The sequence below is a fragment of the Solanum tuberosum genome, unplaced genomic scaffold, assembly GCF_000226075.1.
Source record: "Solanum tuberosum cultivar DM 1-3 516 R44 unplaced genomic scaffold, SolTub_3.0 scf00420, whole genome shotgun sequence".
Lineage (NCBI taxonomy): Eukaryota > Viridiplantae > Streptophyta > Magnoliopsida > Solanales > Solanaceae > Solanum > Solanum tuberosum.
In genome coordinates, this window is record NW_006239340.1 from 488,728 (window position 1) to 507,366 (window position 18,639).

The following is an 18,639-nucleotide window of genomic DNA, read 5'->3' on the forward strand; positions in this document are numbered from 1 at the left end:
AGATGTTGTGTGAACTAGAAATGATAAAAAATTAAAGGACAACATTTTAACTATTTCCTTAAAAGGACTTTCTTTCGGGAAAAAAGAAAAAGTATATCAAAGAAACCCTTCTTTCATTCTTCTTTAAATAAAGTAACATGCAAATTTTTGTAGCAACAATTAAATTAAATTCTTATACACCTCAATAATTTACTCCAAAAAGAAGAGTCCAATCCTTGCAAGACTCCATCATAAGAATAAAAGAAAAAAGAAAAAAAATGTGAATAATTGGATGAAAAATGTGAATAAAAATGACTTGGAAATAACTAATTTATATGTTAGTGCTCATACAAGTCCCCACATTTTCCTCCACTACTACAATAAAAAAAATTCTTTCTATAAATACCTAGCATTATTGGCGTGTGTTAAGCACAATCATCTGCTTGTTCTTCACTCTTTTGTCTACTATAAATTAGTTATTTCCAATTCATTTTTATTCACATTTTCATCCAAAAAATAAAGAAAGAAAAAAAAACAACTATGGCATCAAACCAAGCAAGTAATAATACTCAACAAGAATCTAAGTTCACTCTCTCTATGAATCATGATATGGAGCAACAACAAGTAAGCCTAGATCATCAACAAGTAGAAGAAAAGGAGTTTGACTACTCAAAACGTTCCCAATGGCTCCGAGCAGCTGTGCTCGGAGCCAATGATGGGTTGGTTTCAACCGCATCATTAATGATGGGAATTGGTGCTGTGAAAAAGGACATAAAAGTCATGATCCTTACTGGTTTCGCCGGCCTAGTGGCCGGCGCATGTTCTATGGCTATAGGAGAATTTGTCTCCGTTTATTCTCAACTCGATATAGAAGTTGCTCAAATGAAGAGAGATAATAAAAGAAGAAATAAAATCGAAGGAGCTGACGAGGACGAAAAAAATGTCTTGCCAAATCCAGCACAAGCAGCAGCAGCATCAGCTCTAGCATTTTCAGTAGGTGCAATTGTGCCATTACTGGCTGCATCTTTTATAAGAGATTATAAACTGAGAATTGGAGCTGTTGTTGCTGCTGTCACCATAGCTTTAATGGTGTTTGGATGGTTAGGAGCTGTGTTAGGAAAAGCACCAGCAATCAAGTCATCTGCTAGGGTTTTGTTTGGAGGTTGGTTGGCCATGGCTATAACTTATGGCTTGACAAAATTGATTGGTTCTAGTGGCCTTTAAAATCGAAAAAATACTGGAATTAGCTGCGAACTTATTCATACTTTTTGATAATCTATTGCTAAATAACTTTAGCGGTGGATTTTATCATTAAGCTACTAAGTTTATCTGTCGCTAAATCCTGTTTTATCTAGTTATATATACTACTAAATATTAATTGTGGCATAATGCCATACTAGTATTTTTTTTTTTGTGTGTTTAGATTTTGTTATTATATATAGCTAGGATATATATAGGTCTCTATGTATTCTTAATATTTGTATGTATGCATGCATCATTATATGATAATATATATTAATTTCCACCCTTAATTTGTTTCGTTCCTTCTTCTTCTTCTTCTTTTTTGGTGATCATCAATTCATCATATTATAAGGCTAATAATTAGTTCTACAAAAACTTGGGATTTATATCAAAACAAAATGTAACTATCAACATTTTTTTGGGAAAAATCTTTTGGCCAGAATAATATTTTTTCTATGTTATTTCATCTTTTTAAATATTTTTACCCTTTTAACTTTAATACATTTTAACTAAAAAAATGAAAAAAAGATCAGTTTATTTTATAATATAAAAAATATTATATTTTTTTTAATTATCTAACTAAATTCTGGCCAAATTTTCTGGTTATTTAACACTTCCCATTTTTTTTTTGGTGTGTGTAATACTGTTTAAAATCATTACCTTGACGTGAAAGGTCAATCAACTTTACAGATGGTATTAATATGAATTAGCGCAACTTGCTAGCATAAAGTAACTCTCTTTTCCTTATTTCTTTTTTAGACTGTTTTTTTTTAGCGGATCAAGAGGCTATTAGAAATAATTGCTCTATTTTTGAGGTAAAGATCATGTTTATGTACACTCTACCCTCTAGGCTCTATAGACCTCACTTTATGAGATTACACTGAATATGTCGATTTATATCCATGCTCGATGTGTGTAATACTATTTAAAATCATTAATCTAGACTTAATATAAGCTTTAAAAAGAGCTTGCACTATCCTCTCTCCATCCCAACGTTATTATTAATTAAACTGAGCTAAAAATGTTTATATTTAAACTCTGCTTTTTTTCTTCTTTTTCTGATGATGGAGTCTTGCAAGGATTTGACTCTTCTTTTTGGGGTAAATTATTGAGGTGTATAAGAATTTAATTTAATTGTTGCTATAAAACAAAACATAAGCTTTTGTTTTTGCATGTTACTTTATTTAAAGAAGATACGGATAAATTCAAGGGAAAACTATGATAAATGGGTCATAAAAATTAAAATAACTACAAGTTCATAAATTCAAATTCAAAAGTAATTTCTGAAATACCTATTTTCTCACAAATAATTACAATCCATATTAAGGCTGATAATTTTCGCTTAACTGATACTAAATCAGTATCATATACTGTATTGATATCATTACGGCTGAAAATTTTCGCTTAACTGATACTAAATTAATATCATATACTGTATTGGTATCATTACGATTGATAATTTTCGCTTAACTGATACTAAATCAGTATCATATATTGTATTTGTATCATTAAGACTGACACTGATTTCAATGATAGTTTTATTAAAACATTTTATAGAGGAATCGTTTTAACAAGGTGCACATCAGATGATATTTTAAATAATTTTAACTATATAGTTATTAGCAATGTACATATATATTCACAACCTCAACAGTTGTATGTGAGTTCCAATCAGAAGTTACATGTGATAAGTACCTATTGGGCGACATATATTTCTAATTTGATAAAAATTTTAACGTCTAAATTATGTATTCAATACGTTATGATATATATATATATATATATATATAATGGTATACACAATATTACACAATTATATATTTTTCCTCACAACGCAAACACCCCTTAGGGCTCATTTGATCGAGGAACAAGTTATTTTAGATTAATTATTTCAGAATTATTATTGACCCTCAATGTAGAACCAATAAAAAATTATAATTTTGAAATAACTAGTTTCGAGATAAGTTATTCCGCAATATTATCATAACCAAATATATAATAAATTCATGCTAAAATTACTCTAAAAATTAGTTATCCATTTATCCTTGTACCAAACAGCTCCTTAGGGGTCGTTTGGTTAGAATTCAAGTTATGATGTGATTAATTATGATGAGATAAATTATGATGGGATCAATTATGATGAGATAAGTTATGATGAAATTATTTTTTATTAAGTGTTTGGTTTGTTGTATTCAAAATAATAAATTTTAAGAACAATTTATTTGTTAACAAAAATACCCTTCATGAATGTAAAAAGTGATGTAACAAAAGAGTTGAAAGAGACGTTTTTGCCATTTACTTATTTTAGCCTGAGATAAGTTATCCCGAAATTACTATATCACCAAAGGGAGGGATAACTTATCCTAATACTAATTATTAATTTTGGGAGTTATCCCGGACTTGCCAACCAAACAACAAATTAAGGGGTCATTTGGTGTGAAAGATAATACCAAATAGTCCTAGGATTAAATTAGAGTACCACTTAATTTGTTGTTTGGTTAGCAAGTCCGGAATAACTTATCTCGAAATTAATAATTAGTACCGGGATAAGTTATCCTTCCCTTTGGGTGGTATAGTAATCTCGGGATAACTTATCCCGGGATAAAATAAGTAAACGACAAAATTGTCTCTTTCAACCCTTTTGTTACATCACTTTTTACATTCATGAGGGATATTTTTGTAAACAAATAAATTGTTCTTAAAATTTATTATTTTGAATACAACAAACCAAAAAATCAATAAAAATAATCTCATCATAACTTATCACATCATAACTAATCCATCATAATTAATCGCATCATAATTAATCTCATCATAACTTGAATTCAAACCAAATGATCCCTTAAGTGGTACTATAATTTAATCCAGGACTATTTGATATTATCTTCGCACCAAACGAGCCCTTAGAGTTGAGACTTTAGACTGGGGTTCCAAAAAGTCGCATTTTTCAAAATTTTCATCTTGCTTTTGCTGAGAGTCTCTGCCCGCTGCCGCCGATTGCCGTCGCCGCTGCTCGTCGTCTTCATCATTTTGAGGTAAATTTCATCATTGTTTAATTTTTTTTCCTTCAAAAGAAATAACTGAAGATTGAGAAATATCTGTTGAAAACAAATCGCCATAATTAAATCCAGACTAATTCAAAGCGTGTTTTCGCTTGTTGAAGCCGTGAATTCGATTTGTATCTCTGAATCTGAAGTTTCGACTTCCATGTCCTTAGGTTAAATAAATACTACTCCTGATTTCTGCTTTGAAACCGTGGGTACTGAGTTCAATTTCTGCTTGTTGAAGGCTTGAATCCTTGAGTTCGATTATTCACATGTGTGAGATTCTGTTCATTTATTGATTGTTGAAATAAATTACTCGAATCTGAATGTACTTCTGACACTTCGAAATCGCGGTTTCGACTATGATTCTGTCTCCTTTCATGCTTAATGAGGATTATTCGAATCAATGAACACTGAACACTGAGATTCTGCCTTCTTTCAGTTTACTACATGTATGCCTACGGTTGGAATGTATAAGCATTGATTGGATAGATGATTACTCTATATTCTTGAGAGGTTTTTAGCATAGAAACTAGAAAGCATTGGATGAATTAGATATCCCAATGTTGAATTTATAATCTGTATATCTGTTTGCATTTTTTAATTCTCTTTTCATTCAATTTTTCATAGATGACAGAACTTGAAAGTAGAGTAAATGAGGTGGGTTTAACTGAAAGCGAACTTACTTCTTCACCTACAAATTTGGTTGAAACTACTAGTATAGGTACAAAGAAAAGAGAAACCATACAATCTAGACCAAGTGTTTGGGAACATTTTTAGAAGTTCAAAGATGCTAACAGAGTTGATAGAGCGAAGTGTAATTATTGTGGTCATGATTATAAGGCGGATTCATGGTTGAATGGAATAACATAATTGAATACCCATTTAGATAAGTGTTCAAAGTCCAATTGCTAGATGATTATGTTTATGATTTGTGTAAAACTACAAGTTTTGCTCAGCTTTTGCATTGAATTATAGTTTACACTTTACAGTGGCACTGATTCCAAAAAGAAGTTAGGATCTTTAGTTGGATCTGGCAAAGAATCAAAATGCACCTAACAGGGTCGCTTGGTATTCTTATTTTCTGGTGTTTGACAATTTCAACCCATTTTATATCCATATTAAGTATGGGCGGATTGGATAATGTAACCATTTTTTATCCAACTCATTTTAATCTGCCATATCTGATCCAACCCACCCGTTTTCTACACTAGTTCTAGCCAACATCGCGGAAGGTTCATATTTAACTAATGGTTCAGCAAGTAGGCAATTCTCTTCTTGAAAGATCTGAACCCTAACCTTCAAATTAAGCATCCAATCCTCTTGTCCAGCAAGTAGGCAATTCTCTTCTTGAAAGATCTGAACCCTAACCTTCAAATTTAGCATCCAATCCTCTACAGTCAGCACCTTTTCACTCCCGCTGATACAAAAACAGAGCTCGGCGCACAATAAAATTCAGCTAAGGTTTGATTTCTGCAGATCAATTTTGTTGTTGTAGTCAAGTACTTGCATCTGTTTGTGCGTGTTTTTGCTTTTTAATTATTTTTTTCGGTTGTGTAATTAATGAAGTAAGAGTCCTATGTTATGCATAAAACTAGTTGGGATATTTAGATTTGGTGGTTCACTAAAGAATTTTTTTTTTTTTGCTTCAAGTGCAGTGTTTGGGATATTCTTCTAGGTTTGCGTATCTTAATTCAGCAAATTTAGTTTATTTGATGCCCTCTCTTTCATATTGACCTTCCAATCCAGTTTGCATGGTCTGTTTAGTTCCAACAGCTTATAATTTCAAGAATCCTTACAAAAGATTAGCAAAGTTATTTTTTTCCTGGTTGTCGGACTATGAGTTTACACTGTTTTCTGTGTCATATTGTTTTTGTTTCTGATTTTGGTTTTTGTGTTGTTGGGAAAGAAAAAAAGGGGATGGGGGAGGCTTGTAAAGTTGATTGACTTGAAGCTAAAGAAATAGATTCATGGATATTGATTCCCTATCTTGGTAGTTAAGGTGTTAATATTACAAGTGGATCATTCATAGCCGATATGGGGTTGAGAATGCTAGAAATGTCTTTGTACTTCAACTCGATAGATATAAGCTGTCATCTGGAATTTGTATGCCCTTGTGGAATAGCAATCTGGGTTTGGACTTTAGATTGTTTTCATTGGGAATATCTGTTTAGTTATTATCTGATTTACTTGATAATCGTATTCTTGTTAGCATAGTCTCGTTTACTCCGTACTACAGTACCCTTTGCTTGTCATTGTATCTGGTCAATTCATATATGACTTTTTTCATGAATTGCCTTAGGTAGCTTAAGTATGGCAACTGTTGATGCTGTTATGGCTTCCTTAGGACTTTGTTATGCACCAGATGATTCAACTTTATCACAATCTGGGAAGGGCTTAATTGATTGTAGTGCTGGGTTATTGTACTACTGGAATACCGAAATTAGTGTTACTCAGTACGAGAATAATTTGGGCTGTGTCCAAGATTCCAAGTTAATCTGTCATGTTTTAATAGCCCAATCTGACTTGTGAGAATGTCCAAATTGACACTCCTCTTCAGTTGCACCTTCTTTAATTTGATGAACTCCTACTGATAGTACCCAGGCTCTGTTGCTTCTTTCTCCGATAAAGCCACTGTATGTTTCTTCTAGTTGTTTTCTCTCCTCTCTTCTCTTCTGCTATCAAGAAAAACAGTTGATTTATCTGTTAGAACTTGTCTAATTTCCAAAACTAGAATCAAATGAATCTTTTTACTCCAGTGTTGTGTCTGTATGTGTGTGTTTGCTTAGAATTTGTTCTCAGAAACTGTGTTTGTTGTTCCTCACATTCACCTTCCACCATAATATGTACTAAAAATTTAATCATTGTGGCATTCTTTGGATATGGTTTGGTTCATTTTTGAAACAGGTAGTTTTGCCTATGCGAGTTTCACAAAGTCTCGGGTCCAGAACTCGGATGTTATGAAGAGGGAGCCATGTTTGGTCGATGGTGTAAATAGTTTTAACTATGGTGAACCTTCTAATAGTGGTAGAGAATTTTGATAGCTGGCTTGATTAGTTTAGGATTGAAGTTTAGTTGATTGATTGACTAATATTGTTAAAACAGGCCCTTTTTATGGAAGATTTGGGCTTGTGAGTATCAAAATCTACCTGATAATCCACCCGATGTTTGATGAAATGACTGATAATCAAGTTTTTTAACCTGAAACTCATCCTTCTGTAATAGTAACAAATTTGACTTCCAATTTGATCCATGATCCCTCCCTCAAAAATAATAAAACAACAATTGGGGCAATTGTTTGGTTGATCAAGTTAGAACTAATTTTGGACGAATAGTCGAGAACTTTTGAGAAGTTAGTACGTCCACAACATGTAATTTTATGTTATAGTCATGCAAGTCTTCCAAGTATATATTTTTCCTTTCCACAACAATAAAATGTAAGGTGTGCAAATCTTTGGTTAATACATTTTAGTTTCCAATTTCAAGTATTTCAGTCATGCAGATTTGAATTCATTTGATTGGAATCAATCTTGAAAAAACAAATCCCCTCATTCAAACAGGGCTTACATCTCTTTTTTTTCTATAGGAACCGTTTGAATTGAGTTGCATAATGCCATCTCTCCAAACAGCATTACCCCCTGAACTTGCCAACAACGCCATCCGAGTAAGTATCATTTAATGGTTAGCTATTTGAATATATTCAGCCTCCAGAATTACTTTCAAAGTGATTTATGTATGCATTTCTTTCTTTTTGCTATTGTCTCTTAGCTTTATCGAGAGTGTCTACGACGAGCAAAATACATTGGCAGTAAGGTACGTTTTTCTTCTTTATGCTGCTCTAAAATTCTCTCAGTTGTGTTGGTTGTTGTCGATAAAGTTTTTCAGTCTTCTTTTGCCCACAATTCACTTAGGTTTGATTATCCTTTCATGTGGTCCTTAAAATTCAAATGCATGATTAAGGTGGTTGATACTAAGCGCAATCTGTTTATGTGATCTCAGGTTGAGATTCTGTTAGGTATTAATTTCTTCACTTCCATCTTAAGTTATCAATTAACTCCATGACACATTTCCCTTCCTCACACCCTCAAGTGAACCCCATGGTCTTTAAGTCCTTTAATATATTGCTCAGTTTTACTTACATCAGCAATAAAGATGTACCGATTTGAGAAGTGCCTCGACAATTTCGCACGCCCAATCCCACACCTCCTCCTCCCCCAAAAGACAAGAATGCAAGTTGTCATATATTTATCTTTTTTACATGTTAAAGAGCTGCTTCCCCTAACATAAGACCTTGGTGGACGTTGGGCATGATAGAACCTACTATGTGAAAAATTGCTTGATTAAAATAATAAAAAAATTATGTGAAATTGTAGAACCAAAAGCACTGGTGCAAGAGCTAGGCTTGTTTTTTATTCTATTGCATGGAACTGTCATTTTGTTTACAATATTTCATATAAATTTGACTGTCTCTTGAGAAGTAGCTACTTATATAGTTGTGTGGCCTTAATTTGCAGCAACATAACACACAGCTTCTTGTTGGTATGGTGAGACAACAGTTCAAAAAGCATATGCATGAGACTGATCCAGATAAAATTCAGAAATTGAAGGATGAGTAAGTTCATTCCGTCTTGTTGTTTTTGCTTTTATTGTTTTCAATAAAATGGATATCCTTCCAAACTGGTGGGAATTTTCAAACGATTATATAACTTGGAGGCAGTTCGCATCATGAACCACCTTCTGATTGGATGCATTCCATTGTTTTCCTATGGTATTACAGTGCCGCGAGGGGGCTTATAAATCACATGCTGCATGAATCTGAGAAGATTACTGGCCGGAAATTTAGCCAGGGTTCTTGAAATCGCCTGCTAGCGAAATATCAATGCAGAGACAATAAAGCCATACTCTAAATTTTGCCGTATCTCGCTATTAAGGCTCAACTTTTTCCTTTCCAACCTTTAAGGGTCGGCTTTTATTACTTTTTTTGGACAGAATTTTTTAGACTACCTTCTCCATATCTTTGTGAGTTGAAAAACATTCATCTAAACGTAGTGTCTCAATTGATAAAGTATTTAAATGATGAGTATGATTGCGTTAGTTTTTTTCTTCGTAAATCAAATAATTCTCCTGAAAACTGAACCATGATGTGGCCCTTTTTCGAATAAGCAATTCATTTGGTATACTAATAAGAGGCTAAGATTCACGTACCTCTTTGTTAATGTATTTGCTATATGCTGACGGTATTTTTTGAATTTTCCCAAAAACTTGTCAACGTGTTTGGAATTTCAATGTCTATGCTTTGATGGTGTTTTACCTATGTTTTTCTGCTTATAATTTGGTTCCACGTCAATAAATGATTTTATGTCAAATAAGCAAAGTTCAACATGGGTAAAATGTCGATAGTCGCATTAAGCATTTGTCAAATAATGAAGAGAGTGGGGACAAAATTACCCCTCAACATTTATTTAATAGCTAATTTTACCCTCTGTTATACCATACGGTCATTTACACCCTGTGTTTGCAAACTCATCACCTGTACCTCTATGACGGAAAACCCAAAATTTGCACAAATATCCAATTTCAATTGAAATTACCTGATTTTCTTTTTTAACCCAAACACGACCCACTATACTAAATAAAATCATACCAGACTCGTCGTTATCATTTTCAGTTGAAACCGTGATAGAAGCAAGGCACCAAGATGTTTTACGGTTCTTGTGCCAAAAATCAGATTACATGTATTAGAACTAACTAATTTATATGATTGTTCCACTCGCCAGTCAAGAAAGGGTTGTTAAGCTCACCAATTTTGGAGATTAACGTGGATGCACAAAACTTTGTTCGGATGGTTGTTACATGTTATTTCATAATGTATTGTATTGTATAGTATTGCATTGTATTATTTTAACGAATATAATGTTTAATTTGGATAGATTGTATTGTTCTCCGTCGTTACATAATGTCACACATCCATAATTTGACCGATAAACCTACAAGAAAAATTGGGTGAGAGATAGAGCTACTATGAAAAATTGAAAATGTAGGGTAAAAGATAAATATAGTTATTAAATAATAAAAAAGACAAATAAGAAGAAACATATGAAGGTAACAATGCGATCACACAAAATAGTCTGTTACACAAAATAGGACGTTACATAAAATAGGTTTTTTCGTTGTTACCTAACGATGAGTTTAAACGAAACAATACGATACAATAGAATTTAAGTAACAATTAAAACAAACATTATATTTAAACTAACAATACAATACATTAGAGGATGATAGATTCCACTTTTCACTCCCTATTGGCCCCTAACCCCTAAATGTGAGTTTGGTCCGAGATTAGTGTAAGGCCTCAATTTTAGAAGGTCGGGTTAGCTTGGTCTGACTTCATTGGCAAGTTTAAATAAACAGTTATCCTTAACCTCTATGAATTAATGTCCCTATTATATTATTATATCTTCTCCAATCATAATAAGAGGTGAAGTTAGTGAATCAATTATGAGTTCAATTGAATTTGATAGCTTTAATTCAAACTCTTTATTTATATTAATAAATTTAGTGAATATGCATAATTTTATTAATTTAGAAACTAGTATCTTAAGAGATTAGAATTACAAACATTCTAAATTTTGAACTTTTCTTTTAAGGTATGATCTTTAATTTAGAGTGTTTGTCATTTTCAAGAATAATTAACATTTAAGAAATAACTAAGGGCCTGTTTGGATTGGCTTTTGGCTTATGACTTATAAGCCAAAAGCCATAAGTTATGATTTCTAACTTATGGCTTTTGTCTTATTTTTGTTATTTTGGCTTTAAAATAAGTGTTTATAAGCACTTTTTAACTTTACACAAACACTTCAAAACTGCTTTAAAACTACTTTGGCTTAAAAACACCTAAAATAAGTCAATCCAAACGGGCACTAAGAGTTAGTTTTTAAAAAAATTTAGCAAAGGGAAAAATGTATAGACATGACCTGACCCAACTTATATTTCAAAGGACTAGTCTCAAATATATACAATAAAGTAATTAGTTTACAATAAATATAGCTATGTTTTATTTACATAAAAAATAGCCAAAAGTCTGACTATACAATATAGCTTGCCAAAAGTCATAGAAAATATACATTGACTATACAATATAGTGTACCTATACACTGACATATATTATGATACACTCAAAAACTGAATACAACTTAACTATATATGAAGTCCACATGAACTATACATAAAATATACATTGACTATTCAACCTCGATCAACTTAAAATCATCTCAAAGCAGTCCCAAATTTTAAATATGAAATCCTCTCGATATTTTGATATATTATTCGCTTGAAACGATTCACATTTATGGTACATCACTTTTTTATTTTTAAAAAGAAGGATAAGAAGTCGCCGCAAGAACAATCAATAGCAAGCCGCCAGCAACAACATCAAGCAGCAATAACAAGAGGAAGCACGAAGAAGAAGACGAAGCAGGCCAAATTCGGTAAGGAAAAGTGCCGAATGACCATTTATGGAAATAAAGGGCTTATTTTCTTAAGCAGGGACAACTCAACATATTTGGAGGCCTAAAGCGAAATTTCAATTAGAGGTCTAAATTTTTTTAAATGAGGCAAGTATTATATGAATTGTTAACATTATTCTATAAGTATTAAGTTGACAAAATTGCTTATAAACTTTTTTTTGGTTTAAAAACACATAAAATAAGTCAATCTACTTGCGATTTACTTTATTCAACTCATTTTTACTATTGATTTACTATATTTTTGACAGAGTATTATTCTAACTTATCATAGAGTATAAAAGGGGTTTAAAAAATAATAATATGACTGTTAGCGATAAGAAGGTAAGAAGACAAAACAAAGTTTTCTTGATTTCTTCTATTTGATTGAGATTAAGGAGAATAAAATAATATGATTTATTTTATAAAAGAGATACATTTATCATAAATAATTAATTTTTTTCTATAAAAAATAAAATAATACATAATTTATTTTTGATAAAAAATTGAGGCCCTGAAATTGGAGGCCTAAGACATGTGCCTTATTTTTATAAACATTGAGCCGACACTGTTCTTAAGTGAACTATTTTTTAGGTAAGAAATGCCCAACTTGAACCCCTTGATAGGTGGAGAAATTTTATATATATATATATATATATATATATAATTGTCATCCTTTGTCATTCATTCCTTAGTTTCATGTTTGTCTGATCATACGAGAATCATCAATATGGTCCAAAATATATTTTGAATAAAAGTAAATTCTATGTCATCCTATAAATAATATTTTGAGCCTTTTTTAAACTTGGATTAAACTGTATATATATGGCTGATAGATACACTTCAGCTTTATCATTTAATAGGCAATAACTAGCGTCTTCAGTTGGCGTGCTGTTTATTCTGAACAATACATTATAGTCGACAGAAGATAACAGGTATAAGGCGTGGTTAGTTGTACTAAATCTTGTTTCCTACGTTAGTATTACACCTAAAAATATTTGCTATCTCAAAAACTAAAACTTGAGATGAAAGAAATAAGATTTTTCAGTTTTATTTTTTTACTGAGAAGTTGACAATCAGGACATTTAGAAAGAACAACTTGCATATTTGATACAACAATCACATATCCAAACACAATGTTCAAGTAGAACTAAACAGTCAAATTTTGCTAACCACACTCCAAATTTAATTTCCTCATCAATCAAAATTTTTGACAATTTGTCTTAACAGAAAAAGTAGAGAGGTTCCAAGATGGAATATAAGTTCAATACTTTCTGTAATCTTGTATGACTCGCACACTCCTCAATTTTTCATACTAAACCTTTATGATTTTTAAAATTATAGGTGGTACCATCGCCATATATGGCTTCTTGGTCACATTCTTAGAACAAATTCACAAAAGATTTGTGAAGGTCACCACAAATAACTTTCTCTTATCTCAATATCCAACTCTCGCCTTTGCACTTATTCAATCTTGAGAATGAAATTTGCACTTATTATCGGGTATAGACTTCCTAGTTGGAGGCGCCTTTGTGGCTTGGTTCACAAATGATATTATGGCAATCGTAGGCCTGCCAATCATTGGATGTAGCATGTCATTCCTACAGCAGGTTGGAATTTCTCTCTTTAAATGTGGTCTATTTATATATTTTAGAAGTTCTTACATTGCGTATCATGTTTATGAAATTTATGATTTTACAAGTACATTGCTTAGCATGTTTATGAAATTTAAGATTTTATAGGTGATTTCGATTATATGTCATAAACTAAATGTAGGAGACATGAAAGACTGGATCTCACTTATATTTAGCATTCGTTGCAATGTGGAAACATTGGTCCTTTGGGTATTGTAGCCTTTTTTTCATTCCACTAATTACTATCCCCTACGATTCTATTTGTTGCTAAATGGACCATGTGATTGGACTTTGGAGATGAATGCATGCTCATTCGTGTCACTATCATGAACTCAACAATTATGTGGATTCTTTGCATTATAAAGGTTGGATCTTCAACTTCTTTGTTGTGGATATTCTTTGTATTAGATGCTTTATATATAAATTTCAACCTAAGAGGGCGGAGGATAAGATGATGGATTGGAAGAGATTTCAACCAAATGAGGGTAGTAGTGCGATAGTGTAGCTTGAGAACATAGATATGCAAGTAAAAAAAAATGTATAAATCATATTTATAATATATTACACTTTGATTTTTTGTTGTATGACAGAACATCTTAGCTTTGATTTATTAACAATTCACACAATGTATGTTTTTCCTCTAATCTTTTAGTTATTCAATTGGTACAATTGTGTCAGCAAATGTGAGGTATAACTTGTTGGTTCCATGCATATAGCATTTCCGTCTTTGTGAGATTTAAAATGGACAGAATATTAGTTTGACCCCTATTTCTTAATATCATACTAATAGATTAGCCACAAGCATCAACATAGCCCAACTTGACCCCTTGACAAGTGGAACATTCTATTTTAAGTGATTTAAAAGACTAGCCCAACTTGACTCCTTGTCAATGAGGTCGACTTACTCTCTATGTCTGGTAAATCATCTATTACTATTTACTGCTGACTTTGATAGAAGAATAGTCGGTAGCATGGGAAAGAAAACTCATAGACTTTTAAATTGAAGATTATGGGTCAATTAATTTTTCATAATTTGAGAAATAATCTTTTGAAATTATATATATATATATATATACACGCATTGCATGGCTTAACGTGCCCAACATATTATTAAAATGAATAAATCATAACAACATTGATATAATATTGTTACAATATGTGCAAAACTAATGCGAAGTAAAATTCAATTGAGATTATTGTCAATCCTTCTATTTTGCAAAAATGGAAATTTAGGGAAATGATTTCCAAACATTTCTATAAAATCACCAAAGTCGCAAATCAATTTGTCTCTCGTGAAATACAAAATAAATGTTTGTTTTACTTCTATTGAGGGACATGGAAAGAGTAAAAATATTCAGAAAATGAATGTGAGATTAAATTAGCTAAAAGTGTTTTCGAATTCCTATTTTAAATTTCTTATGTTCAATTTTTTCTGGATTGATCAGATGAGAAATATTTCTACCAATAACAATTCTATCTATTGCATATTTAAATAATTATTTTTATTTAAATTACACCAATGCATACCAATCTTTCAACGAATTAATTTAAGTTTAAAGAGTAAAAAAGACATTCAACTTTTGATTGGCATTTTGATAATTTAATTTTTTAGCATTAAAAATTCTTACTAAGATTAAAGTAGATATGATATAGACATTTTAAGAGGATGTAGTATAATAACACAACATTTGTAGAGGCTGTACCCTTTTTGTTTGCTAAAAATTTAACGTTTTCAAATTGTTAATGAGGGTGATAAGATTTTTAAAGGAATTATATTGAAATCTTCAATAATAAACTAATGGTATGCTAAACTAATGACTGATATGGTATGATGAACTTGCTACTTTATTATGTATAAAGAGTTAAATAACATATTTAACTGATAAAATAACAAATTAATGATGAAAATGCATATACAAAAATAATTGAACGGTGCAATAAAAATTTCTATAAAAAAATAAAAAAATATCTCTATCAAACATTACATGTTCTATTAATTACCCGACGAAACACACAAACTTATAGCAATTATTAAAATTAAAATGATATTGATTAAAATAAAGATTGAAAGTTAAAAAGAAAACATTTATAATATTAAATCAATTAACATAAAAACATTAAAATACACATGTAAGTATATCATATAAAACGAAAAAAGTTGAACAAAACAATATATCAATAAGAGAAAAAAAGACTAATAAAAACTTTTCTGTGCTCACCCATCTCTTGATTGGGTTCCTGGAGGGGAATAGAACTTTTCTGTGCTCACGGCAGCTGTTTTAATATTTGTTCAAGTTGGACTAGAGGTTTCTTTTTTTTACGGAGATCCATCCATCTTGTCTAATAGTAAGGTATATAATTTTTTTCTTGAATATGTGTACCGTCTATGAGTATTTTGGTGTATTTGTTTTTATCAAGCTCCTAGGGCGATGCAAAAAAGGGTGGCAATGGGGCAGGGTGGGTGCGAGGTAGAGAAGGTTTAAGCATATGCTACGGGGTGGGGCAGGTCGGGATAAATGCGATTGCGGGGCAGGAAAAAATTACATAATTTGTGTGGTGCGGGTGTGGGTTAGGGCAGAAATAATTTTAAAAATAAGAAGCTACCCCTAATTTGATCTGGAAGATCACGCTAATTAATATGCTAACTTTTAGCTATTTGAAGTTAGCAATTTTTATTCTAATAAATGAATCAGTGACAGTAATCTCTTATAATTGTATGTACAATATTGTAAATGAGGTAAAAGAATATCTCTTTTGTCTTTTTAATTTAATTATGTAACCTGCCCAACTCTCTGAAATAGTTAGGTAGTGGTAAAATGTGATTACTTTTAGCTGAAATTAACAATTTTTTTAATTACTTTTTATCTTGTATAACTATATGTATAATGTTTAAAATGAGGTAAAAAGTTTTAGGTTTTGTGAGTTTGACAAGATAAAATAATTGAGAGGGTAATCAAATAATTGTTTCCTAATTTGTTTTTTCACACATAATTTGGTATACGATGTAGATATATGTACTTTGTTGTTTACTCATCCATAACATTTGAATTTATTATATATATGATGAATTGAAAATCCCATTATTCAGGAAGCTGAAGATGCAACATTATTTCGTATAAGTTGTACTCCTATAGCCTTTCATGAGAGGTACATACTTTCTCCAAACTCGATATAAAACGATGTATGTGTATGTAGTAGAGTTTAACTGATATTCATGAACGGTGTAAGCTTTTTTATTTTACACGATCCGATAGCATTAATTGTTAATAGCATTCTAATTAGAAGTTTGATTTTTTGAATACATGATTAGTTCCTTGCTTGGATTCTTGTTCTATTGATTTATGGAATTTCTCACTATATATAATTTTAATGCAATTTATTGTTTCAGATAATTAAATAAAACCATTGTTATAGCATTTGAAAATTTTTAACATTCACAAATTAACTGAAAAGTTTCATAATTTAGGGTACCAACTGCCACATTGTGTCGTGCAAATAGTTGGCCAGGAGTCCTATATACAAGGTACAATACTTAGAAATAACATAAATGTACAATATTGGGTTTTGTTTTTGGTTCAACACTACATGTTTTCTTTATAGCATTTAAAACAATATAAGGTAATATGTTAACTTTAACAAGTTTTAAAGGAAGGTGGGGTTTGGCCCTCCTCCATCAAATTTGTTGTATTTTGGTTTGGATTATGTCATTTTTTTAAATACCTTGTGTTTTTTTTTGTCTTCGTTGAGTTTTGAACATAAGACCTCTAAATTTACAATCATTTCATTGATTACTAGACCACACCCTTGGATACAATATCAATACAATTTATTATTATGGATAATGAAATATTAGCTATTAGAAAATTCTCAACATGAGTGTGCATTTTGGTTATCTTTAACCTAGCCCAAGTTGACCCTTGACAAGTAGAACATTTTATTTCAAGTGATTTAAAAACCTAGCCCAACTTGACTCCTTGTCAGTGAGGTATATATATATATATATATTGTGGAATTAAAATCTATTTCTTATTATTCTAATAGATTAGCCACAAGCATCAACAACATGAGTGTGCATTTTGGTTATCTTTAACCTAGCCCGAGTTGACCCCTTGACAAGTAGAACATTCAATTTCAAGTGATTTAAAAACCTAGCCCAACTTGACTCCTTGTCAGTGAGGTCTACTTACTCTCTATATTGTGGACTTCTGATGTGCCGAGATCGGTTAATGAAGTAAGTTAAGAATATTATAATTATATAATTTTATTTTGTCTATCATTTTTTAATGAGGGTGAACTAATTTTCATATGAAAACGTTTTAGAAGGAAATATTTTCAAAAGCTAACGAGATCATTCCTCTTGCCTCAAACACAAGGAATAGCGGTGCTCTAGCATTGCAGAGTCAAAGGTATATTTTTAATTCTCACCAAGCTTAGCAAGTAATGCATAAATCGAAATTCTAATTATACTACTTTGCTAAGTCAACATTTAAGTAATACATCATTTAATAGTATAACTATCTTTTCACTAATTAACAAGCATGCAAAGAATAAGAATTATTTGAAAGACGAGATTAAAATAAAGAATAAAAGTTAAAAAGAAAACATTTATAATATCAAATCAATTAACATAAAAAATATTAAAATACACATGTTAGTATATCATATAAAACGAAAAAAATTGAACAAAATAATATATTAATAAGAGAAAAAAAGACTAATAAATAATTTTTTTTTAGATAAAAACTATAAAATGATAAAACACAAAATGTAGTGGACTAACATTTTCTATCCAATTAATAAAGAGAGAAATTATATATATGAAAGGTTGTGAATGAATGTGCTTAATGGTAGAAACTAGAAACTAAAATGTTTAACAATTAAAGTTATTAAGAATTGGAAAATGATATGTTGTAATATCTAACCATGTAGTTGGTCTAGTTTAATTGTCATTATTGATTTAAGTTTAAAAGTTAGTAAAAGATATTTTAATTAAAAAAATTAGTGAAACGCATTTTCGTAATCTAACTTTGAACTTAAAATCTTCTCACAATTATATGTGCTTGTCCTCCAAGTTTTCCTGAATTAAACTCTTAATCATCTATGTTATAGGGATATTGCTCCAGATATTCTTGTCCCGTAGACTTCTGATGTATCGAGATCGGCTAATGAAGTAAGTTAAGAATATCATAACTATATTATTTTATTTTGTCTTTCATTTTTTATCGAAGGTGAACTAAT

At 30.9% G+C, this 18,639-nt stretch overlaps 2 protein-coding genes across 2 annotated transcripts; both read left to right on the forward strand.

Annotated features, from left to right (window-relative positions):
- Positions 1 to 398: 398 nt before the first annotated feature.
- On the forward strand, positions 399 to 1,290 carry LOC102580357 (vacuolar iron transporter homolog 1-like). The gene has a single exon (XM_006362763.2). The coding sequence runs from the start codon at positions 520 to 522 to the stop codon at positions 1,201 to 1,203; it is 684 nt and encodes a 227-aa protein (XP_006362825.1). The 5' UTR covers positions 399 to 519; the 3' UTR covers positions 1,204 to 1,290.
- Positions 1,291 to 7,818: 6,528 nt separating this feature from the next.
- On the forward strand, positions 7,819 to 9,175 carry LOC102580694 (uncharacterized). Its single transcript, XM_006362764.2, has 4 exons — positions 7,819 to 7,929; positions 8,034 to 8,078; positions 8,780 to 8,877; positions 9,043 to 9,175. Exons 1-4 carry the CDS (start codon positions 7,876 to 7,878, stop codon positions 9,119 to 9,121), a joined length of 276 nt encoding a protein of 91 aa, XP_006362826.1. The 5' UTR covers positions 7,819 to 7,875; the 3' UTR covers positions 9,122 to 9,175.
- The last annotated feature ends 9,464 nt before the right edge of the window (positions 9,176 to 18,639 follow it).

Excerpts from the sequence above, each read along its gene's own strand:
- LOC102580357 (XM_006362763.2), top strand. The coding sequence starts at position 520 with ATGGCATCAAACCAAGCAAGTAATAATACTCAACAAGAATCTAAGTTC.
- LOC102580694 (XM_006362764.2), top strand. The coding sequence starts at position 7,876 with ATGCCATCTCTCCAAACAGCATTACCCCCTGAACTTGCCAACAACGCC. Across the intron at positions 7,930-8,033 it reads TTGCCAACAACGCCATCCGA|CTTTATCGAGAGTGTCTACG; the intron begins GTAAGTATCATT and ends ATTGTCTCTTAG. Across the intron at positions 8,878-9,042 it reads ATTCAGAAATTGAAGGATGA|TGCCGCGAGGGGGCTTATAA; the intron begins GTAAGTTCATTC and ends ATGGTATTACAG.